This window comes from Eubalaena glacialis, chromosome 14 (assembly GCF_028564815.1).
Source record: "Eubalaena glacialis isolate mEubGla1 chromosome 14, mEubGla1.1.hap2.+ XY, whole genome shotgun sequence".
Taxonomy (NCBI): Eukaryota; Metazoa; Chordata; class Mammalia; order Artiodactyla; family Balaenidae; genus Eubalaena; species Eubalaena glacialis.
Window position 1 is genome coordinate 24,764,009 of NC_083729.1, and position 26,293 is coordinate 24,790,301.

General features: G+C 37.7%; 1 protein-coding gene and 1 long non-coding RNA gene across 5 annotated transcripts in view; one reads left to right on the forward strand and one right to left on the reverse strand.

Annotated features, from left to right (window-relative positions):
• Positions 1–26,293, forward strand: part of LCLAT1 (lysocardiolipin acyltransferase 1) — a 190,445-nt gene that overhangs the window by 77,779 nt on the left and 86,373 nt on the right. For all 4 annotated transcript variants that reach the window (XM_061211331.1, XM_061211334.1, XM_061211332.1 and 1 more), the window contains one exon: positions 24,428–24,574. In XM_061211331.1, coding sequence (XP_061067314.1) covers positions 24,428–24,574 — 147 coding nt within the window. The remainder of the gene's footprint in view (positions 1–24,427; positions 24,575–26,293) is intronic.
• The window catches only part of LOC133105340 (uncharacterized), a 171,250-nt gene that overhangs the window by 21,774 nt on the left and 123,183 nt on the right, over positions 1–26,293 (reverse strand). The window lies entirely within an intron of this gene.

A 26,293-nucleotide genomic window follows, 5' to 3' on the forward strand; every position in this document is an offset into this window, starting at 1 on the left:
GGGAGAATCAGATATATAGAGAAGGGCTAGCTTCCCTTAAAAGTGTGGTAGTGAAGGAAAACAAGGAAATTAATTAAAAATCCTGCAGGAATAAAAAGAGAAGCAAGAAATAACAGTCTTTGCTTACCCCACCCCCAAAATTATACAGCAAAACCCAATAACCATAAAAGGTTTTTAAATTCATAAAAGAAACTTAAGTGGAGGGCAGAACTGAAAAACCAAAAAGCCAAAAAATGTACACCATAACACAACACTCCAAACTGAATGAATTATCATTAACTAAGCATTTGGGGATATTTAAAAAAAGATACTTTTGAGTGAGAAATACAATGAACAGTAATAGACAAGAAAACAAGGAGAAATATAAGTCAGTTGAATTCAAGGGAAAAAAAAGGCAAAATCATGTCAGAAATGAAGAGCGAATTGTGAAATATCCAAGAGGAAAATAGAGTAAAATGAAAATAAAGAGCAACACAAGAAAACAGAAAATGACTCAACAGTGAAAAGCTGAAAGCATTTCCTCTAAGATGAAGAACAGGACAAGGATGTCTACTCTCAGCCACTTTTTTTTGTTGGCCATGCCATGCAGCTCATGGGATCTTAGTTCCCCAGCCAGGGATTGAACCTTGGCCACAGCAGTGAAAGCGCCAAGTCCTAACCCCTGGACCACCATGGAATTCCCACACTCTTGCCACTTTTATTCAACATAGTCTTGGAAGTCCTAGCCACAACAATCAGAGAAGAAAAAGAAACAAAAGAAATCCAGATTGGAAAAGAAGTAGTAAAACTGTCACTGTTTGCAGATGACATGGTACTATACATAGAGAATCCTAAAGATGCTACCAGAATCAATAGTGTCAAAATGACTATTCTACCCAAGGCAATCTACAGATTCAGTGCAATCCCTATTAAATTATCAATGGCATTTTCCACAGAACTAGAACAAAAAAATTTTTTAATTTGTATGGAAATACAAAAGACCTCGAATAGCCAAAGCAATCCTGAGAAAGAAAAACAGAGATGGAGGAACCACGCGCCCTGACCCTAGACTATACTACAAAGCTACAGTCATCAAAACAGTATGGTACTGGCACAAAAACAGATATATACATCAATGGAACAGGATGGAAAGCCCAGAAATAAACCCACACATCTATGGTCAATTAATCTACGACAAAGGAGGCAAGACTATACAATGAAGAAACGTCAGTTTCTTCAATAAGTGGTGCTGGTAAAACTGGACAGCTACATGTAAAAGAATGAAACTAGAACATTCTGTAATGCCAGACACAAAAATAAACTCAAAATGAATCAAAGACCTAAATATAAGGTGCGATACTATAAAACTCTTAGAGGAAAACATAGGAAGAACACTCTTTGACATAAAACACAGCAAGATCGTTTTCAATCCATCTGCTAGGGTAATGGAAATAAAACAAAAATAAACTAATGGGACCTAATGAAACTCAAAAGCTTTTTCACAGCAGAGGAAACCATAAACGAAACAAAAAGAAACCCCACAGAATGGGAGAAAATATTTGCAAACAGTGCGACCGACAAGGGATTAATCTCCAAAATTTACAAACAGCTCATGCAGCTCAATATCGATAAAGCAAACAACCCAATCAAAAAATGGGAAGAAGACCTAAATAGATATTTCTCCAAAGAAGACATACACATGGCCAAGAGGCACATGAAAAGATGCCCAACATCACTAATTATTAGAGAAATGCAAATCAAAACTACAATGAGATACCACGTCACACCAATCAGAATGGCCATCATCAAAAAGTCTACAAACAATAAATGATGGAGAGACTGTGGAGAAAAGGGAATCCTCCTGCACTGTTGGTGGGAATGTAAATTGGTACATCCACTATGGAGAACAGTATGGAGGGTCCTTAAAACAGTAAAAATAGAACTACCATATCATCCAGCAGTCCCACTCCTGGGCATATATCCAGAGAAAAGCATAATCTGAAAAGATACAGGCACCTCAGTGTTCACAGTAGCCAAGACATGGAAGCAGCCTAAATGTCCATTGACAGAGGAATGGATAAAGAAGATGTGGTACATATATACAATGGAATATTACTCAGCCATAAAAAAGAATGAAATAATGCCATTTGCAGCAACATGGATGGGCCTAGAGAGTATCATACTAAGTGAAGTAAGTCAGACAGAGAAAGACAAATACCATATGATATCATTTACATGTGGAATCTTAAAAAATTATACAAATGAAGTTATTTACAAACCAGAAAAAGACTTACAGATGTCGAAAACAAACTTAAGGTTAGCAAAGGGGAAACGGGGATGGGGAGGGATAAATCAGGAGCTTGTGATTAACACACACAAACTACTATATATAAGATAGATAACCAACAAGGACCTACTGTATAGCACAGAGAACTATACTCAATATTTTATAATAACCTATAAGGGAAAAGAATCTGAAAAAGAATGAACATATGTATATGTATAACTGAATCACTTTGCTGCACACTTGAACCTAGCACAACATTGCAAATCAACTATACTCCAACACAATTTTAAAAAAACCAAAAGAAAATAGAGAATGAAAAGGAGAAAAAAAGAAAAAAAATTGTCAGAGAGAAAGTAGTTGAAATGGAACCTAGTTAGAGGAGTTCTAACATCTGTATAATTGGAGCCTCTAAAACAGACAGTCAAAACAATGTAACTTAAATATTACAAGCGTGATATTTAAAAGTACAACCCAAGAAAAATCTTGGGCATAAAAGATGACTGAGAATTCCCTGGGTGGCGCAGTGGTTAAGAATCCGCCTGCCAATGCAGGGGACATGGGTTTGAGCCCTGGTCTGGGAAGATCCCACATGCTGCAGAGCAACTAAGCTCTTGCACCACAACTACTGAGCCTGCACTCTAGAGCCCGTGAGCCACAACTACCAAGCCTGCGCTCTAGAGCCCACGAGCCACAACTACTGAGCCTGCGCACCACAACTACTGAAGCCCACCCACCTAGAGTCCGTGCTTCGCAGCAACCCACCGCAATGAGAAGCCCACACACCGCAACGAAGAGTAGCCCCCGCTCGCCGCAACTAGAGAAAGCCTGTGCGCAGCAACGAAGACCCAACACAGCCAAAAGTAAATAAATAAAAATAAATTTATTTAAAAAAATAAATAAATAAAAAAATAAAAGACAACTGGAGGACTTCCCTGGTAGCACAGTGGTTAAGAATCTGCCTGCCACTGCAGGGGATGCGGGTTCGATCCCTGGTCTGGGAAGATCCCACATGCCGTGGAGCAACTAAGCCTATGAGCCACAGCTACTGAGCCTGCACTCTAGAGCCCGCAAGCCACAACTCCTGAAACTGTGTGCCACAACTACTGAAGCCCACATGCCTAGAGCCCATGCTCCGCAACAAGAGAAGCCACTGCAATGAGAAGCCCGTGCACTGGAACAGAGTAGCCCCCACTTGCCGCAACTAGAAAAAGCCCGTGCGCATCAACAAAGACCCAACACAGCCAAAAATAAATGAATAAATAAATTTATTTTTAAAAAAATAGTTCATTAAAAAAAAAAAATGACGACTGGAAAGGCAGTTCCAACATGATAGTATGAGGAGCTCTTTAGACCCACTTCCCAGTAAAACTGGTGAAAATTCTGAAGTAACAGTCATTTAAAGTCTCCAGAAATGGTCCGAAGGACATACAGCAAATGAAGAAACATTTATTCAAGAAAATTTATACCAAGACTTGTCAAGAACAGTGAGAATCTGTGGTATTTGAAACAAGACACACTTGTTTCCTCCCACCTCCCTGTTCAGCCAGACAGAAACTCTGCTCCAGACTAGTGGAGCCAGGAACACAGGGCGACCCACAATCAGGAGGAATCTGACAACTCTGAGCATCTCCCTCAGGAGTGGAGGTTTTGAATCCCACATCTAGCACCCCAACTTCTCAGGAGTGGAGGTTTTGAACCCCACATCTAGCACCCCAACTTTTAACACCTGCACCTGAGAGATGAGCCTTCAAAACATCTAGCTTTGAAAGCCAGTGGAGACCCATAGGATACAGCAAACTGAGAAATAGTTTTTAAAGGGCCCTGCACTCTTATGTGGCTATACTCCGGGACCCAGTGCAGAGGCAGCTGAATGAAAAGCCCCCAATCTTTCTGTGAAAGATGGCTGTTTGCTTATGTTCCTTGCTGTGGCCGGAGGGGCAGGCTTCTAATTAAACACACATCTAAGGGCAGACTGTAATCTAGAGACCTTGGGGGTGGGGATATCACTCTCCCTCTGGCCCACCTTTGGTCACCAGTGTCTCCGAGAAAGGAGCTTGTATACTTGTCTGGCACTCTGACTTTTGTGGCTGTCACCCAGAAAACACATCCCTTGATAACCTGGCTCTGGTAGCCAGTGGGCTTGTGTTTGGGAGGAGGGGGGAGGTCAACGGGACAGTAGCAAATAAAGAAACAATTCTTAGAGCCAACCATTACTCTAGAGCTTATTTAGCATGGAGGGAGCAGACAAAAGAGCCCATCTCCAAGTCTTCTCCTGAAAGAACTATATTTGCATACTTTAAAAGCTGCTGCCTGAGGGTTTGACTTCCAATTGGCCTGAATCAAGGTGCTGAGATCCTCCCCCCACATTGGCATATCCATCCTCAACTACTGGGAGCCACTAAAAATAAAGTAGGCTGCTCGGACACACAAAATGTCTCTTAAATCACAAAGGTTTAAGAGACAACCAAGAACTAGAGCAGGGTTGAATGATAAGGTTCATCTCCTGTAGGAGGACACTCCTACAAGCCTGGGAGAGGTGGGTATTATATCTAATGCATAGAAACCAACACAGAGAGTCAAGGGAAATTAAGAAACAGAGGAATATATTCCAAATTACAGAACAAGATAAAACTTTAGGAAAAGATGTTAATGAACTGGAGATGAGTAATTAACCTGGTGGTAAAGAGGTCAAAATTACAGTCCTAAAGATGCTCATTGGGCTCAGGAGAACAATGCATGAGAAGTTTAACAAAGAGATAGAAAATATAAGAAAGAAGTCACAGAGCTGAAGAATACAATAACTGAACTGAAAACAGAGGGTTTAACAGTTTAAGCAGTAGAAAGGGTCAGTGAACTTGAAGACAGGGCAGTAGGACATAACCAATCAAAGCAGCAAACATAAAAAATGGAAAACATTGACGATAACTTAAGGGAATTATGGGACAACATCAAGTGGTCCTGCATTTACATTATAGAGGTCCCAGAAGAAGAGAAAAGGGGGCAGAAAACTTATTTGAAGACACAATGGCCAAAAAGTACCTCAGCCTGGGGAAGGAAACAGATACCCAGATCCAGGAAGCCAGAGAATTCCAAATAAGATGAACTTACAGAGCCTTACACCAAGACACATAATTAACTCATTATTGACGGGGTATTTTTGCAAAAATTAATGCCTGTGGCCAGTGATTTCTATTTTAGTCAGCCAAAAATTAATTGTTATTTCACTAACACTTTGTGGGTTATTACATTCAATAGTTACAACTGACACACCTGTAAAGTCTTCTAATTTTCATGAAATGTTGTCTTCAATCCACTCTTCTATAGAAGCAAAGGAGAATTCTCCAGCACTGAGTTTCATTTTCACTTTCTGTATCAGAATCAATCACTAAGGTTTTTTGTCTTTTTGTTGGTCTAATATTCACATCGTCTGAATCAGAACTATATTCTGAAGAACTATCTTCTGAGACACTAGTATATATGTCACTCAGACAATCAGAGAAAGTATCTGCATAGAATTCACCGAAAAATTCTTCTTCACTCAGAATTTTGCAATACGTCATTTTTGAAAATTTTACGTTTATAATATACACAAGGTTGGAACAAAAACCTAACGGAACAAAATGTGAATGATATTGACAATCACAAGTTGTATAATGAACCCTTGATCAATTTTAAGCTCTAACAAGTTTGCACAGTGATGTTAATTGTATCACTGTCTAAAAACGTACTGATACGTCTCCTTTCAATAACATTCAGGTAACAAAAGATGTATTAATATGTCTCCAGTCAATAATGTGTTAAAGTGTCAAAATTTAAAGATATGAAGAGAATTTTCAAAGCAGCAAGAGGAAAACAACTTGTTACATACAAGGGAACCCCCATAAGATTATCAGCATATTTTTCAGAAGAACCTTTGCAGACCAGACAGGAGTAGCATGCTATATTCAAAGTGCTGAAACAAAAAAACTGCCAGTCAAGAAAACTGTATCTGGCAAAGTTGTCCTTCAGAATTGAAGGAAAGATAGGTTTGTGGACAAGCAAAAGCTCAAGGCGTCCATCTCCTCTAGAATGGCCTTACAAAGAAATATTAAAGGGACTTCTTTATGCTGAAAAGAAAAGGTGCTAATTAGAAATGGGAAACATGAATGTATAAATATCCTTGGTAAATATAAATATATAGTAAAATTCAGAATAATGTTGTAAAGGTTGTGGGTTACTCACTTCTAAAGCTAGAATAAAGTTTAAAAGACAAAAGTATTAAAAAATAACTATAGCTACAATAATTTTTAAGGGATACAGAAGATAAAAAGATGTAAAGTGTGACCTCAAAAACATAACATGGTGGGGGAGTAGTAAAAATGTACAGCCTTAGAATGTGTCTCAACTTAAGTTATTAACTTAAAACAACCGTTATACGTTATTTTATGTCTCATGGTAACCACAAAGGAAAAAACTGTAGCGGATGCACAAATGATAGAGAAAAAGGAATCTAAGCCCACCACTACAGAAAATCACAAAGGAAGAGAGCAAGAGAGGAAGAAAGGAACAAAGGACTTACAAAACAGCCACAAAACAATTAGCCAAATGGCAGTAAGTACATAGCTATCAGTAATTACTTTAAATGTAAATGGATTAAATTCTTCAATCAGAAGACAAAAGTGGCTGATGGATTAAAAAAAAACAAGACCTATCTTTATGGTGTCTATAAGAGACCTACCTCGGGTCTAAGGACACACACAGACTGAAAGTGAAGGGATGGAAAAAGATATTCCATGCAAATGGAAACCAAAAGAAAGCTGAGTTAGCTGTATTTCATATCAGACAAAATAGACTTTAAAACAAAGTCTGTGATAAAAGACAAAGAAGGTCATTATATAATGATGAAGGGGTCAATCAAACAAGAGTATATAACATATGTAAATATTTATGCACCTAACAAAGGAGCACCTAAATACATAAACAAATGTTAACAAACCTAAAGGGAGAATAGCAATTCAGTCATAGTAGAGGACTTTAATATCCCATTTTCATCAATGGATGATCATCCAGACAGAAAATCAATAAGGAAACATTGGCCTTAAGTCCAGTTGGTCTGACATATAGTTTAATAGACATATATAGAACATTGTATCCCAAAGCAACAAAATGCACATTTTTCTCAGGCTCACATGGAATATTCTCCAGGATAGATCATATGTTAGGCCTCAAAACAAGTTTTATTACATTTAAGAAGGTTGAAATCATGTCAGGGAATCTTTTCCGATCACAGTGTTATGAAACTAGAAATCAGTTACAAGAAAAAAAAAAAAACCTGGAAAACTCAAGTATGTGGAGATTAAATAACATACTACTGAACAACCAGTGGGTCAAAGAAGAAATCAAAAGAGAAATCAAAAAATACCTTGAAACAAACGGAAATGGAAATGCAACACACCAAAACTTACGGGATGCAGCGAAAGTAATTCTAAGAGAGAATCTATCTTTATACCTCAAGGAACTAGAAAAAGAAGACTAAATAAGGCCCAAAGTTAGAAGGAAGGAAATAACAGAAGTTAGAAGGAAAGAAATAAATGAAAGAGAAACTAAAAAGACAATAGGGAAGATCAATGAAACTAAATTGGTTTTTTGACGAGATAAAGGAAACTGACAAAGCTTTAGCTAGATTCACCAAGAAAAAAAGAGAGGACACAGATAAATAAAGCAGAAATGAAAGGGTAGATGTACAACTGATACCACAGAAATATGAAGAATCGTGGGAGATTGCTATGAACAATTATATGCCAGTAAATTGGACAACCTGAAAGAAATGGATAAATTCCTAGAAACATGTGACCTAGGAATCATGAAGAAACAGAAAGTCTGAACAGACCCATTACTAGTAAGGAGATTGAATCAGTAATCATAAAACCCCCAACAAACAAAAGTCCAGAACCAGACGGCTTCAGTGGTGAATTTTACCCAGCATTTAAAGAACTAATACTAATCCTTCTCAATCTCTTCCAAAAAATAGAAGATGGGACTTCCCTGGTAATGTAGTGGTTAAGACTCTGTTTCCAATGCAGGGGGCACAGGTTCGATCCCTGGTCAGGGAACTAAGATCCCACATGCCACGCGGTGCGGCCAAGAAAAGAAGAAGGAAACAAAAAATAGAAGAGGAGGGAACATTTCGAAAGTCATTTTATGAGGCCAGCATTACCCCGATACCAAAACCAAACAAAGATGCCACAAGAAAAGAAAATTAAGAGGCCAATATCCCTGATGAACATAGATGTAAAAATCCACAACAAAATATTAGCAAACCAAATTCAGCAGTACACTAAAAAGATAATACACCATGATCAAGTGGGATTTATCCTAGGGATGCAAAAATTGTTCAACATCTGCAAGTCAATCAATGAGATATACCGCATTGACAAAAGGAAGGATAAAAATTGTCTGATCATCTCCATAGATGCAACAACAACAAAGCATTTGACAAAACTTAACATCCATTGATAATAAAACTTCCAGCAAGGTGGGTATGGAGGGAATGTATTTCAATATATTAAAGGCCATATATGAGAGGCCCACAGCTAACATCAGACTTAATGGTGATGGAAAGCTGAAAGCTTCTTTTCTAAGTTCAGGAATAAGACAAGGATGCCCATGCGCTCCACTCTTATTCAACATTATATTGGAAGTTCTAGCCAGAGCAATTAGGCAAAATTAGATAGATTACATACATAGCATCCAAATTGGAAAAAAAGAAGTAAAACCATCACTATTTGCAAATGACGTGATATTATATATAGAAAACTATGAAGACTCCAGCAAAAAACTGTTAGAACTAATAAATGAATTGAGTGAGGTTGCACAATACAAAATTAATATACAAAAATCTGTTGTGTTGCTATATACTAATAACAAACTAATCAGAAAGAGGAATTAAGAAAACAATCCCATTTACAATGGCACCAGAGAATAAAATAGGAATAAAGGAGGTGAAATACTTGTACCCTGAAAATTATACAGTATCAATGAAAGAAGCTGAAGTAGACAAATAAGATATTTGTGCTCATATCTGAAAGGAAAGATATTCTGTGCTCATGGATTGGAAGAATTAGTATTGTTTAAAAGTCCATACTGTCCATAGCAATCTACAGATTCAGTGCTATCCCTATCAAAATTCCAATGGCATTTTTCGATAGAAACAGAACAAACAGTCCTAAAATTTGTATGAAACCACAAAGACTCAGAATAGCCAAAGCAGTCTGGAGAAAAGAGAACAAAGCTAGAGATATAATGCTCCCTGATTTCAGACTAGTTACAAAACTGTAGTAATCAGAACAGTATGGCATTGGCATAAAAACAGACACATAGATCAGTACAAAAGAATACAGAGCCCAGAAATAAACCCACACATATATGGTCAAATTTTTGACAAAAGAGCCAAGAGTATACAATAAAGAAGGGATAGTCTTTTCAATAAATGGTGTTTGTTGTGAAAACTGGACTACTGTATTGCACTGTACACAAAAATTAACTCAAAATGGATTAATGACCTGAACATAAGACCTGAAACCTTAAAAATCCTAGAAGAAAAAATAGGTGGCAAGCTCCTTGACATTGGTCCTGGTGATGATTTTTTGGATTTGGTACCAAAAGCAAAGGAAACAAAAGCAAAGATAAGTGGTACTATATCAAACTGAAAATCTTCTGCACAACAGAGGAAACCATCAACAAGATGAAAAGGCAACCTATGGAATGGGAGAAAATATTTGCAAATCATATATCTGACAAAGGGTTAATACCCAAAATATATGAAGAACTCATACAACTCAACAGCAAAATAACAATCCAATTAAAAAATGGGCAGAGGAGATCAATGGACATTTTTCCAAAGGTGACATACAAATGGCCAACAGGTGCATGAAAAGGTGCTCAACAGCACTAATCATCAGGAAAATGCAAATCAAAACTATGAGATACCACATCACACCTGGTAGAATGGCTACTGTCAAAAAGCTGAGCAATAACAACTGTTGGTGAGGCTATAGAGAAAAGGGAACCCTTGTGCATTGTTGGTAGGAATGTACACTGGTGTAGCCGCTATGGAAAACAATATGGAGGTTCCCCCAAAATTAAAAATAGAACTACCATATGATCTGGTAATTCTACTTCTGGGTATTTATTGGAGGAAAACAAAAGCACTTACTTGAAAGGATATCTGCACCCCCATGTTCATTGCAGCATTATTTACAATAACCAAGACATGGAAACAACTTGTGTCCATTGGTAGATGAATGGATAAAGAAAATGGTAAATATAGACAGTGGAATATTACTCAGCTATAAAAAAGGATATCCCATAATTTATATCACCTGGATGGACTTTGAGGGCATCATGCTAAGTGAGAAGTCAGATCGAGGAAAACAAATACCACATGCTTTCACTTATTTGTGGAGTCTCCCAAAATAAAAAAACCAATAAAATAAGATAAAATAAAATTCCCAAAAAACCCAACTGAATAGATACAGAGAGGCCAGGATTTGGGGGTGGGCAAAATGGGTGAAGTTGCTCAGAAGGCACAAAATTCCAGTCATAAAATAAATAAGTTATGCAGATGTAATGTACAGCATGGTGACTATAGTTAATAATACTCTATTGTATATTTGAAAGTTGCTGAGAGTAGATGTTAAAAGTTCTGATAAGAAAAATATTTGTAACTATGTGGTGATAGATATTAACTTAGACATACTGTGGTCATTTCGTGACATGTACATATATGGAATCATTTTGTTGTACACCTAAAACTAATGTAATGTTATGCATCAGTTACATCTCAATTTAAAAAAGAAGTAGTACAGTTTTATTGGGTGGTGTGAGGATTAAATTAAATGCCAGTAGAGTGTTATTTGCTGCTGCCTGTTACTTCTGTAGTTCCCTTTGGGACATCCACCCTCCCACCTTTTGCCTTACAGAGATCCATATTAGACCTCTGGTTTTTCTGGTGTCTCACAGACCCATGTTCTCTTTCCCTGACCACCTAATCTTTACTTCCTCCTACTCTGCAATGGTATACTCATTTTTTTTTTATAAATTTATGTATTTTTATTTATGTATTTTTGGCTGTGTTGGGTCTTTGCTGCTGCGTGCAGTCTTTCTCTAGTTGCAGTAAGCAGGGGCTACTCTTCGTTGCAGTGCGCGGGCTTCTCACTGCGGTGGCTTCTCTTGTTGCGGAGCACGGGTGCTAGGCGCGTGGGCTTCAGTAGTTGTGGCTCGCGGGCTCTAGAGTGCAGGCTTAGTAGTTGTGGCGCACAGGCTTAGTTGCTCCACGGCATGTGGGATCTTCCCAGACCAGGGCTCGAACCCGTGTCCCCTGCATTGGCAGGCAGATTCTTAACCACTGCACCACCAGGGAAGCCCCTATACTCATTTTTTTTTTTAATTTATTTATTTATTTTTGGCTATGTTGGGTCTTCGTTTCTGTGCGAGGGCTTTCTCTAGTTGTGGCGAGCGGGGGCCACTCTTCATCACGGTGCGCGGGCCTCTCACTGTCGCGGCCTCTCTTGTTGTGGAGCACAGGCTCCAGACGCGCAGGCTCAGTAGTTGTGGCTCACAGGCCCAGTTGCTCCGCGGCATGTGGGATCTTTCCAGACCAGGGCTCGAACCCGTGTCCCCTGCATTGGCAGGCAGATTCTCAACCACTGCGCCACCAGGGAAGCCCTATACTCATTTTTTAACATTGTTAAACTGTCTTCTCTCTTGTTTGAGTTTCTGTGTAAGTATTTCATTCTTAGCTTTCCCATTTTCTTTTCCCAAAAGATATAAGCTCCTTACGGTGTCTCTCACCATTGTAGGCTCTTAAAGTATTTGTAGACTTGATAGGATTTCATAAAAATGCAAACCATTAATGAGAACAGATTTTGGATTGAAGAAAAAACCGATTTTAGAATCTTTAAAGTGAATAAGTACAAAGTAAATTAAGCAAGGCAAAAGTGTAGGCAGGAAAAATAAAACAGAATGTGTTTGCAAATGGAATATTAATGTTGGAGTTTGCAGGGGAAAATGAAAGAAAGGGAAAAGAATGGATGTGTCCTATTGGTTAGCTCTATCCTGCTTCAGACTATGCTAGACGTAGCTTGTTGACACTTGCCATGACTTTAGGGTGTATTTAATGTTGCTATGTATAATTATTTCTAAATAAATGTTTGCTTACCAGAGTTTGGAATATAATTATCTGGTTCCTTTAGTTCATTTACGAATGACCAAAGGGAAATAATATTTTATATCTGTAGTGCCAGTTTGGAGAATGGATGAGAATTTAGAATTTGAAAGTTTTTTCTTAAAGTATGGAAGTAACAGACTTACCTAACAGGCTAGGGAAGAAACCATTAAGAGTGTTTAGATTCCAGTTCATGTTGTAAAGAGTTTGGTAAGCTAAGCTAACTAAACTGTTTAGAGTCTGCTGTTTAGGTATGTGAAATTAGATGTTAAGGAAAAAATGTCTGATAGTCAGATTTCAACTATTTATAATGGTGGTTTAGACATAGATTTTTATTTTTAGTCAACTTCGTAACCACTTAGTAACAACGCAGGAAATATGAAACCCAGAGGTGTCATGAAAAGTCCATTTGCCTGGTGTTTTTGTACCAGGAAATTCGTGTGCCATCTGGCCCACCCAGCTCATGGCTCCTTGGTTTTTCTGGATCATTAATTAATCACATTTGAGTGGCAAAAGGGTTTGAGGCTTTTAGAAAGCACAAAAAGAGGAGTAAACATTAAACGGATAGTGATTTAAAAAGTTACCAAGTCATGGATTAAACTAAAACTCTCCCTGACATATTCCTCATGATTTCAGAGTAGATTGTCATATAATCCTACTGTTCTCAAACTGCAATAAGGTAGTGGTGAAAACTAGGAACAACCACAAATTGGGAAATATATCTAGATTGTTCAGAATGAGATCAGGGAGAAGAAAGAAGTAACAACATGGCCTCTGATGAATGCTTTTATCCACTCTCAGTTTGTTCAAGGCATGCAAAGTCTGAGTGTATCCTTAGAGGCTCCTGTGGTGGTCCTGTTTTAGCTGGATAATTGAAACTGGGTCAGAGGCTCTTCCTAAGTCCGGCCTCCCTGAGTATAACCTGTCTCCCAAAATATTAAAATTTTTTGGTCAAATCTGATTTATAGAAATAACTGGAATTTAAAAAATATGCCGTTGGCATTTTATAAGCATTCTTCTCTTTTTAAAGACCATGAATAAAAACTACTCGGTTAAAATCTATTGTACACCTTGCCCAATACACTGGAGAAACAGTGGTTATAGCGCATCCTGCTATTACACATGAACATGCTGCAAAACAGGCATCATACATTAGTTGGAAAGATAATCCATTTTATGTGGTCAAAATTTCAGTTTTAACTGTATTTAATGTATAAGTGTTAGATGTAAATTCATTTAAAGATATTTCTCACACAGTTTTAAGAATCACTAAATTTACTGAAGTCACCTTAATTTTATTAACTATTATATAGTAAGTACAAAGAATGGATAATTTTCTATTTGAGATATTTACAGTTTATAATACCCAACTTTATCTCCAGTGAGAGGGAAAACTCTCCCTCTCCTACCCAACTTCCTCCTACTTAAAATGGACATTCACTAAAACTAGAACCATCTTTAAGCCATGAATGTCTTTGACACCATTCAATTTGGTGGACCCTTTTAAAATTTAACAACACTTCATGCTGCTCTCCTATTTTACAACTCAGAGAATAAGATGAATACATTTCTATATTGAAGTAAGACTCTCCTCAAGAGTCGGTATCAGTAACACCCCACTCCTACCAGTTTCTTCAGTATACCTGAGGCATCAGTTTTATTACCTGCATCAGGTAAGTGAGGAATTACTAGTTACTAGTCACCCTGAGTAACAGCTGCTTGAGATTTCCTGGAAGGAATCTTTACAGCAGCGGTCCCCAACCCCCGGGCCGAGGACCGGTACCAGCGTGCGGTCTGTTAGTAACCGGACCGCACAGCAGGAGGTGAGCAGAGGGTGAGCGAGCCAAGCTTCATCTGCCGCTCCCTATCGCTCTCATTACCGCCTAAACCATCACCCCTCACCCCCCACCCCCCACCCCCGTATGTGGAAAAATTGTCTTGCACGAAACCGGTCCCTAGTGCCAAAAAGGTTGGGGACCGCTACTCTACAGCACATATATTTGACACTCCCTCTGTGACCTATCTTCAAAGGTGGCTTTTAGTCAAGGATTCCTAGCTACTTAATTACTAAACTGTAGTTCTTACTCTTACAGCAAACTTTCTTGTCACCTGGCCACAAGAGACTGATTATTTTATTGCTTCCTACTGTATCTAAATCATGGAAGGTTTCACAGCACCCTTCTTTCCTGTGTTGTTGCATTTGTTACTAAATATCCTAAAGGCCAGAGAGGATGTTTTACTATTTTTAACAATGTATTTCTATGATACACACATCCCATGACAGAGAATGAAAATACCTCATATTGCCTTCCTCAGCCTCCTATCAGCCAGTCCCACCAAAGGGACCTCATAGGGAGACTCCTTGTTAGAAGGCTCCGGGAAAGATTTTCCTCCTTAATAAGAGAAAAGAGATTCATGAAGGGACAGTGCCTCTCCTTTTCTACTTTGGGACGTTATTGTGAGAGTACATCATAATTGGAGCTCCTGCAACCATCTTGCATCCAAGAGGATGGCCAAATAGAATGTGAGAGCCTGGCTTCTGAACCAGCCTTGGGGCCAGACTTCATTTTATGTGAGACACATACACCCAGAGTGTTTATATGACTTTCAGATTGGTATTCTGTTTTTTATAGCCCAAAGCATCCTGATACATACAGTTTCTTTCCCACATTTCACCAATCTATAAAGAAAAGTATCCAACGATTGATTTAGTCATTCAGTAAATGTTATTATAATGGTTATCGTGAATTAAGATTTTTATGAAAACTGTCAGAAGAAATATAGTAGACAGTATATTAAAATATTTTAGTTCTATGGCTAGATATCACATACAACTCTGTGTATTTTCAGATACATAACAGATCATTTTCATCTTAGCTGTTCTACTGCTAGTTGAAAAATAAGTTTTTGTAGTTGTTGATTTTGTAGTTTCAGTTGCCAGGGTTGCTTGGCTGAGATGAGTTTTGATGCTTTTTTTTTTTTTTTTTTTTTTTTTGCCAGGGAGGGAGGGAAACCCATTGGGAACAAAGGTTTAAATTTAGTTAAGTCATATGCCAGGCAGTATACCAGGATTATACTTCTTTCTAGAATTACATTGAGAACTAAGTAATTTTTTATGATTGCACTGAGATCTAAGTAACTTAAATGAAGCTTTTGTTTTGACTGTGTTAGCTGAGTTCTTAACAAAGCTCAAGTTCTGAGCTGTGTGGAAGTTGACAGATTCTTTGGTTGGGAGACATGGTTCTGGGCTTTAAGGTTATTCAGTCAGTTACTTACTGGAGTTATACTACGGTTGTTTACCTAAATTGGATATCCTGTTGATGGGTACCATCTCTAATACCTTAGTCAGCTGCACTGCTTCAGGCTGCGAGGCATTCCAGATGTGAGCTGTGAAGCATATTTTGACTCTAGGCCTTTCAGTACCCTCAGTTGTACTGAAAATTGAAGAATTTCTTTGCCTAAATTAATAAGTAGATTCTAAAAACTACCTAAAATGCATGTTTTTATAAAGGGCAATTTTAGGAGAAAGAAGTAAAAAAATTTGGGGGGAGCTTTAGGGTTTTCTGTCCACTTTGCATTTAGTAGAGAAGCACAAATAAAGTCAGTCTTACAGTGATCAATTTGAGCCAACTTTGAAAAGGGTGTTTTACAATAATAGTAAAAAGATAGGAGAGATGGACCCAATGTACTTTATAGTTTGTTTTTCAACCTTAATTTCAATAGATAACTTGATTCTAGTGCCTTCAGTTTTCCTTTCACTTGTGGCTAAGTAAGTACCTATACATTGTAATGATATTTTTAAAGAGAAAGGCAGCATTGTAATACTGGGGAAAAATTGAATTAGCTGTTGTGTTTATTATATATGTCATTGTTAAGGGAGCTTACGAAACCCAATGTGGCCTTTTTTCCCTTGTTTATTCTTGTCCTTAAATCTTATGGGAATTATTTTCCTTATGCTTGAAGTCAGATATTTCTGAGAGTCATACAATTGTGTAATGAATACCAGGCAGGGACATACCATGTAGCCAAGATTTAACATGTCCTTCCACAATAAAAATAATGTCCCAACTATATCTTAGAAATGTGGTTACTGATAATCTTCAACTATTACAATCAAATAAACGGCATAATAAGTGAATCCCAAGTAAGAACACTTAGGTCTTTGATTTTAGAATGCAAAATAGCTGTTATTCATGTATTTTTTAATTACAGTAGTTTGCATTAACATTAGATGTTCTTAAATACCTTTTTATATGGAATAATTTTAGATTTATTGAATGTTTGCAAAGACAGTACAGAAAATTTTCCTATTTTCACCCATCTTCACCTGATGTTAACCTCTTACACAGCTGTGGAACATTTGTCAAAACAAAAGATTAACATGGGTACAATACTATTAACTAAACTACAGACTTTATTTAGATTTCACCAGTGCTTCCATTAATGTCCTTTTTCTGTTCTGGGATCCAGTTGAGGATCCCTTTTTTTTTTTTTTTTTTTTTTTTTTAAGTCACCATGTCTCCGTAGTCTTCCTCCATTCCGTGGCAGTCTGTCTTTATTTTAGTGCTTTTGAAGAGAACTGGTCGGATATTTTGTAGAATGTCCCTCATTTTGAGTTTGTTTTGCATTTGTTTTTCATGACATTTTCTCATGATTAGTTGGGGGTTTTGGGGAAAAGCCCCACGGATATGAAGTGACTTTCTCATCGCATCAGGAGGGTTCATGATATCAACCTGGCTTATCACGGGTGATGTTAATTGTAATCATTTTGTTAAGGTGGTGTCTGCCAGGGTTCTGGACCACAAAGTTAATGTTTTCTCCTCTCTCTCTGTATTTTATTCAGTAGGGCTGGTTGTGGGCAGGGGGAATTAAGCTTCACCTCCTTGGAGTGGGGAGCATCTACATATTTTATTTGCAATTCTGTGAAGGAGATTTGTCCCTTCTCAATCATTTAATTATGCCAATATGAACTTATTTATTTTATTCTTTGGGTTATAATCCAGTACTATTGTTATTTATTTTGTTGCTGAAATTGTTCCAGCTTTGGCCATTGGGAGTTTTTGCAGGTTGGATCTTATGTCCTTTTGGGTCCCCATATTTTTTTTTTTTTTCTTTTAATCATTTTCTTATTTTCTGGTGGTACAAGCTTCTTGTATTTTTCCCTGCCCCAGCCCTAGACTCAGCATTTTCCTAAGGAACCCTAGTTCCGTTGATTAAAGAAAGGTGTTAGAAACTAAGATCTGGGCACTGATTGTGCTCTGTATTAGTTTTCTATTACTGCTTGTACCATGAATGGAGTCACCTTAAACCACACGTATTTATTATCTCACAGTTCTGGAGGTCAGAAGTCTGATGTGGGGCTCATTGGGCTAAAATCAAGGTATTTGCAGGACCAAATCCTTTCTGTAGGCTCTGTTTCCTTGAGTCTGTTTCCTTGACATTTCCAGTTCCTATTGGTCACCCACATACTTTGGCTCCTGGCTCCCTTCCTCCATCTTTAAGGCCAGCAAGAACCAGTTGAGTCCTCCTCACATTGCCTCACTCTGACACTGAGTCTTTCCCTGCCTCCATCTTCCACTTTTAAGGACCTTTATGATTACGTTGGGCCCACCAGGCTAATCCAGGATAATCTCCCTATTTTATATTCAGCAGATTAGCAACCGTAATTCTTCTTTGCCATGTACTGTATTCACACTTCTGGGAATTAGGATGTGGATATCTTTTGTGGGGGCATTATTCTGCCAACCACATGCTGGTGGCTACTGCCTCTCTCGGTGTATAGAGCTAGTAATATACGTAGTTTAGGAATCAGTTTTGCAACAGGAACAGATATCTCAGATGGCACGTCATCTATAATATTGATTAAATGGCAAATCTCACATAGTATGAAAAACAGGTTTTTGGTTCCACCATAGGGTAAACCCCGAAACTGTAATCATAACCAAGAAATCGCATCTTGCCAACCAAAAGCCATCAATAAATAGGTATTTCTTCAATGTCAAGCAAGATTTTGTACTCTCTGCAGGTAGATACAATCATCTCTTTGTGGAGTCTAGTGAAATTTGCAGTAAGGGTGGTTTTATCCATTTTGTGGTTTTTCAAATTTGAAATTATATTTAGAATTGAGTTTCCTTTAGGATATTATTTAATTGTCTGCTCATATTTTATACTTTGATTTCTGTCTTGTATTTTCAGCACAAGCACATTTGAAACCTAATGATATAGGCATGATCTAAAAGGATTATTACAGGAAAAAGTCATAGAATTGATTATCTGCCTCCTCCCAATGTTTTTAAAAGCCAGAGCCTCATGTAAGTTAATCATCTTAGACGAGGGATGTAGAGAGCATTACCTAATTTCAAATGTGAGTTCAAAGAAGACAGAGCTTCCCTAACTTGGCATAGCATTTTGCTAAATGCTGACATAGGTTGAAATTCTGAGAAATAGAACTTACTTGTTCTGTATTTATTTGTATAACCATTGTTATGCACAAGCACACAGTCAGCAAACATAGTATTTGCTTATGATTGTTGTGATACGAGTTTATATAAAATTTGCATCTGTTCATATTATCACTCATTCTCATTTAATAGAGGCCTATGGGTAATATTCCCTTGGTTGCATCCACACCCTCTATTCAGAATTGAAAATATGTTGAAGAGAACAGTTTGTTTTATCTCTTGCACATTGCTTTTTGTTTCTGTTATTGCATTCATAGTCCCGTAGTAAATACCGTAATGAATTAATAAGTACGTGGACAACAGTGATGAATTAATCTATTTTTGAAGTTCAGTTTTTAGTACAATAGGTGAGTAGTATAGATATTTTTATGATTCTCTTAACTACAGTTGACCCTTGAACAACACAGGTTTGAACTGCACGGGTCCATTTACCTGTGGGTTTTTTTTCAATAAATACGTACTACAGTACCATACAATTTGTGGTTGGTTGAATCGTGGATGCGTAACCATGGATATGGAGGGGATGATTGTAAAGTTATAAGTGGATTTTAGACTGTGCTTGGGGGTAGGCACCCCTAACCCCCATGTTGACCAGGGGTTAACTGTATATTCATCTACACTAAAATGAAAAAAGGATGAATGGATAAAGAAGATGTGGCACATATATACAATGGAATATTACTCAGCCATAAAAAGGAACGAAATTGGGCCATTTGTGGGACGTGGATGGACCTAGAGACTGTCATACAGAGTGAAGTAAGGTCAGAAAGAGAAAAACATATGTTGTGTATTAGCACATATATATATATGTGGAATCTAGAAGAACGGTACAGATGAATTGGTTTGCAAGGCAGAAATAGAGACACAGATGTAGAGAACAAACGTATGGACACGAAGGGGGGAAAGTGGTGGTGGGGTGATGGTGGGATGAATTGGGAGACTGGGATTGACATATATACACTAATATGTATAAAATGGATAACTAATAAGAACCTGCTGTATAAAAAATAAATAAAATAAAATTCAAAAAAAATGAAAAAGAAAATGCTGAAAAGCGCTTACTTTTTATGGAGAAAGAATGCATAATGTTAAAAATACACTCAAGTAAATTGGTTTTTTTTTTTTTTTTTTTCCTAGCCAACTCTAAAACTTGATAAAAGAAAATTTAAGCCAAGGAAAACCAGGTTCTAAAATTATGGAATACCTTTGGACAATAGAGTACGCTTAGAGATTACTCCTGTCTGCTTTGAGAATGCAGTGCTGGTAATGTAAATGGGATTTTTGAAAGAAGATGGTGGTAACAGAGCCACGCCAGCATCCACAAAATCTATTTTTATAAACCTGCCAGGCTCTCAGTACTTGTCTGAGAAATTCAGGTGATAGACGGAATATTCTCCAATGGAAAAAGTATAAAACAGGCAAGTTATATAGACTAATTTCAAATGACAGGATCAGTTGCACTGTCATTTATCAGCCCATAGACATGAAATAAATGTCATAAAACTGTATGAGGACCTCAAGAATGTTAAGAAAAATCTGGATATTGCTTTAAACGTGAGTAACATGTGTATTGATGGCAATGAAATGAGAAGAAAAAGACTCACGAGGTCTTCCTTTGGTTTTTATGAGAGGGAGAAAACATTTAAGCTAAAGGGAGTAAAACAGATTCAGAAGCATTAGTGATGTATAATGTATAAATGGAACATGAGAAGGCAAAGCACAAAGGGGAAGAATCATCACATCTTCAGAGGAGATGTCCAAGAGGCTGACTGATTTAGTCATTTTACTTACCTTTCTGGGATTTCTGAAACATATACATAATGTTTGAAAAGTTTTATGACACAGCCCCATGGGTTTACCTACTGCTCCCTTCCCCCAAGGGAGTAACAGATATTCTCACTTGGAATGGAGAAATACACTCAACCTGTCAGTATTGTTCAGTCTAGAACATCCTTTACAAATATGAGGACAATGCAGGATTAACATTTGAGAAAAATACACAGCTTTAAAGAAGGTCTAGGAATAAACTCTCTGAGGAATAGACGTTTCTCTGAGGAGAATTTATACTGTGTTTAACTAATACCCTTAGAGAGATTCAAGTATATATTGCAAAGAGGCTGTTTAGTACAGTGGTTAAAAACATCAGCTTTGGAGCCAGACTGCCTGCATTTGAAACCTGATTTTACCACTTACTAGTTCTGTGAGTCTCAGTGTGCCTTAGTTACCCATCCATAAGATAGGAATAATAATTTTACCTAATTCATAAAGTTGTCTTGATAATTAATTGAATTAATTAATGAAAAATGCTTAGAACAGTACTAGGCACATAGTAACCATTCAATAAACATTTTTTAAAAATTACTCCTCTTTGTACTTGTCATAGCTTATTATAGTTTTTGCTGTTTGTCCATAAAATTTGAAAATTAAAGAGTTGATTGCTGAAATAAACTCAATTAGTAGACTAGAAACAGCTGAAGATCAAATTAATGAGTTAGATGACCAAGCTAAAAGATTTTCCTTAAACACAGCATCAAATGAAGGGAGATAAAAATTATGAGAGGACAAAACCAGAAGTTTTAACATCTATCTAAGAGAAGTTCCAAATAGAAAGTCTGAGAGAATGAAGAAGAGAAAAAATAGTGTTTTCTTAAATAATGGAAGGAATATTCCCAATGTTAAAGAGACTCATATTGGAAGAGTGTACCAACTGCTGAGCAGAATTAATGAAAAAGTTGCACACTGGTGAAGTTTCACAAAACCAAGGATAAAGAGAAAATAAAGCTTCCAGAGGGAAAAAAATTATCTACAGAAATCAGATTGATTGATCAGACTTCTATAAGAAGACTGTGGGAAAAACAGCTTTGAAATTCTGAGGGGAAAATGATTTAAAATCTCAAGTTCTGTTTTAAGCCAGGCTAGCCTCCAAAATTGAGAACGAAAAAAAATACATTTCATAAATGCAAAAACTCAAACATTTTTTTGAAACAAGTTCCTTAAGGAGGACTAACAGAAGGACATAGGATATAAGAAACAATGATGAGAAGAGAAGCCAACAAACTTAACCCGAGTCAAGTCTAAATAATTAAAAATCGTTCTGTGAAGCATAAGGAATAGTAGTAGTAATAATAATAGCAATTTGGAGGAACTATTGGATGATTTCTACAAATCTTGGAAGAGGGACAAGAGGAAAGCATAATTTTTTGTTTGGGGGAAGATTATTTATTAACTCAAAGTTGATAGAATTATTTAAGTTTAAATGTTTGTAAAAATAGAAAGGTGAAAAAATTTTAAGCATGACCTTTAAAATAATAAAATAGAGTTTATAATTTCCAAAACACTAGCGTAGGGGTGGGCAATTGTGAATGGGAACTTTTTTGGTTACATTTTTATGTTCCTTGATGCAATATCCTTGGTATTATTGTAACTTCTTAATCATAATAATGACAATAACTATTACTTATTGAATACTTTGTGCTAAATAATCTCAATTTATTTCTTAAAACAACTCCTATCAGGTAAATACTGTTGCAGCATTATGCTTATTTTTATGTTTGGGGTCAATGAGGGACAAAGGCTTAAAGCTGAACAGCTGGTTTGTGGTGGAACTATGATTCTAACCCAGGCAATCTCATTCCAGAGTTATACCACCTACAAACTGCACTGTGGATGTAGGTGTCCTCAGGTAAAAGAGGAGACATGTAAGAGGGGGCAAGTGTGGGATCAATTCCAGTACAGGTGGATATGACTGACAATAAATACAGTGGGTGAGCAGCAACTGGACACATTATCAGCAAGACCTATACTAAAGTGTGGATTATTTGAGAATATGCTTATTTATATTTGTAGAATACAGTATTCTAGTTTGGACTTAATTCAAACCAAATAAAGTCCTACAGTTTTTTAAATCATGATTTAATGATAATTTTATATATTCTTAGGGTACTACTGTATTTACTAAATGATAATAACTATTATTTTAGTTGTGTGTTTTTTTCCCTCTTTTTATTTATTTATTTATTTATTTATATTTATTTTTGGCTGTGTGGGGTCTTCGTTGCTGTGCGCGGGCTTTCTCTAGTTGCGGTGAGCAGGGGCTACTCTTCGTTGCAGTGCGCGGGCTTCTCATTGTGGTGGCTTCTCTTGTGGAGCAGGGGCTCTAGGTGCGCGGGCTTCAGTAGTTGTGGCATGCGGGCTCAGTAGTTGTGGCATGTGGGCTCAGTAGTTGTGGCTCGTGGGCTCTAGAGTGCAGTCTCAGTAGTTGTGGCTCGTGGGCTTCGTTGCTTTGCAGCGTGTGGGATCCTCCCGGACCAGGGCTTGAACCCGTGTCCCCTGCCTTGGCAGGTGGATTCTTAACCACTGTGCCACCAGGGAAGTCCTTTAGTTGTGTTTTTAAGAAACTACCACTCATCCCCTCTAGCTGAACTAGTAAAAGTATATTGCAAAGATACACATGACAGTAAGGGAGATGGACTCTTGTGGGATATCCAAGAGGTGAACCCAAAGACTGGCCAGCCATTGTGGAAGACTGTCTTTTGTTCTTGATCACAATCAGCTTTAGGTGCCTCAGCAGCAGTTGTTGTTTAGGTCTTCACTATAGTGTGCTACCTTTATTTTGCCTCAGGTGCTACTGTCTCTATTATCTGCTTTTTTTGTCCATCCATTTGTCTTATATACCAACTTGTTTTCTCCATGGTCCCACGTAAAATTCCTGAGAGAGAACATTTGGCCAAGACAGTTACTGTGTATGGGCCAAGAGTTTCATGCTTCATGGACTATTGAATAGACTATTGATTGTCCGCCTTAAGTCAGATATTTACCACAGTAGTTCTAGTCATTTCTGGCCAGGGAGGGATGCCAGCTGGGAAAAACCTGGCTTGTCTAGAGCTGCCTCTTCAGTAGCAAGGTTGAATTCGCCTTAGAGAAAGGGAATGTGATCACAGCATATGCTCTAATTAACGTGTTTAGTAGCCATTGCATATTTTCTTTTTAAAATAACTCTGAAGAAGAGATTACATTGAAAACAGCAATTGGATTTAGAGATTGAGTAGTACAGAAAGGGAAGTATTAAAGACAATGCTTGTATACATGGCTTGAGAACAATCCCTTGCTTACTGCTTTGTAAGCCTGATAACACACAGTCATATATCTTTTGTAGGTAACTTGGTTAAAATATCTGTTTAAGTTAGGATTGTTAACTTTGGATGAGGTACTGATAGATATTAAGGAAGTTTTTCTCCTTGGTATTTTAATAGCTAGGTTTTGCTTGAAAAGAGGTTTTTGAGAATTTTGCAAATTCCAGAATTTAGCAGACTCCTTTAAGCATATTCTCTGGTATATCTGTTATTTAATCCAAGATCAGTGCTGAATTTAAGGTGTATCATGAGATGCTTATTATGAAAGTAAATAATTTATAGTAAAACTCTGAAATATTATATTCAAAAATATGTGGATATTGGTATTAAAATTATACATAAATACTTGTTAAATTGCTTCTAGGTTGGGCCATGCAGGCTGCTGCCTATATCTTCATTCATAGGAAATGGAAGGATGACAAGAGCCATTTTGAAGACATGATTGATTATTTTTGTGATATCCATGAACCACTTCAACTCCTCATATTCCCAGAAGGGACTGATCTCACAGGTAAGGTAGCCTTGGTTTGGATCACAGAATTTTAAAACACGAAGGAACTCCAAAATTAGCTATCTAGTCTGAACTTCTCAGTCCTCAGATGAAGCAGCTGAACACCAACAAGATTAATGGCCCATCCCTGCGGTCACTCAGTTAGTCAGCAGCACATCAGAACCCAGAACTCCTGGTTTCCAGCCCATAGAGTTTATGATGGGCAACTCCAAGAGGTATTATTTATACTTGCCGTCTTAGAGCTTTATATTTTAAGTCTCGATATATACTTTAAATATCAGCCTTTTACTTTATATAGTTTGTATATAACCACAAAAAACCCCAAGTAGCCAAAACAATCTTGAGAAAGAAGAACAAAGCCTAGTTTTAAAATATCTATTCTCGGGGCTTCCCTGGTGGCGCAGTGGTTGAGAGTCTGCCTGCTAATGCAGGGGACACGGGTTCGAGCCCTGGTCTGGGAAGATCCCACATGCCACGGAGCAACTAGGCCCGTGAGCCACAACTACTGAGCCTGCGCGTCCGGAGCCTGTGCTCCACAACAAGAGAGGCCGCGATAGTGAGAGGCCCGCGCACCGCGATGAAGAGTGGCCCCCACTTGCCACAACTAGAGGAAGCCCTAGCACAGAAACGAAGACCCAACATAGCAATCAATCAATCAATCAATAAATCTTTAAAAAAAAAAAAATCTATTCTCTGTCTTCTTCCAAGATCCATATTTATCCATTAGACCCTTTTTTTTCAACTTCTTTCTTATAAGAAAAGGATCTGGGCTTCCCTGGTGGTGCAGTGGTTAAGAATCCGCCTGCCAATGCAGGGGACACGGGTTCGAGCCCTGGTCCGGGAAGATCCCAGATGCTGTGGAGCAACTAAGCCCGTGCGCCACAACTAGTGAGCCTGTGCTCTAGAGACCATGAGCCACAACTACTGAGCCCACGTGCCACAACTACTGAAGCCTGCATGCCTAGAGCTCGTGCTCCACAAGAGAAGCCACTGCAATGAGAAGCCCGTGCACCGCAATGAAGAGTAGCCCCCGCTCACCACAACTAGAGAAAGCCTGTGCACAGCAACAAAGACCCAACACAGCCAAAAACAAATCAATTAATTAATTAATTAAAAAAAAAAAAAGGAAAGGATCTAATAGTAACCAATTTCACTTGTTGATTTAAGTTAGTATGTTGCCTTTTTCCTGGTATTTTTAAAGCCTTATCTCTAATATAAGCTGGAAAGGCCTTGTCCTTTTCGTAAAGAAAATTCAGCCATCGTTGAGTTGTAGAGGGGACACAGGAGAATATATCTGGGACTTTTCTATCTTCCCAGATATCAAATTACACAGGCCAAGAATGCCAGTGGATCTCAAGGAATTCTTTAAAAGATTAAAAACAAAATATAGTCTTTCATTCTTAACTAAATCAGTGGGCTTCACATCTTTTTTGAACCACAGGTCATTTTTGCAGGTGAAGCCTCCTATTGCAGTCTAGGATTTAAGACGGAGAGAAGAACTGCTCTGGTTGATGAGTATTGGTGGGGGAGGAAGTAAGCTACAACAGGAAGTAGTTTTATAGAATCCTTCAACTTAAAAGAGCAAAATTCAAAAGCTTTAGTACCCTGGTTACTTTAAGAAAAATACAGCAGAATTTGAGAAGGACCCAGTGGATAAAGGTCTGCTGTACAAGGGAAGACAGACTGAAGCAGGATAGAACTGAAATCTAAAACTCACAA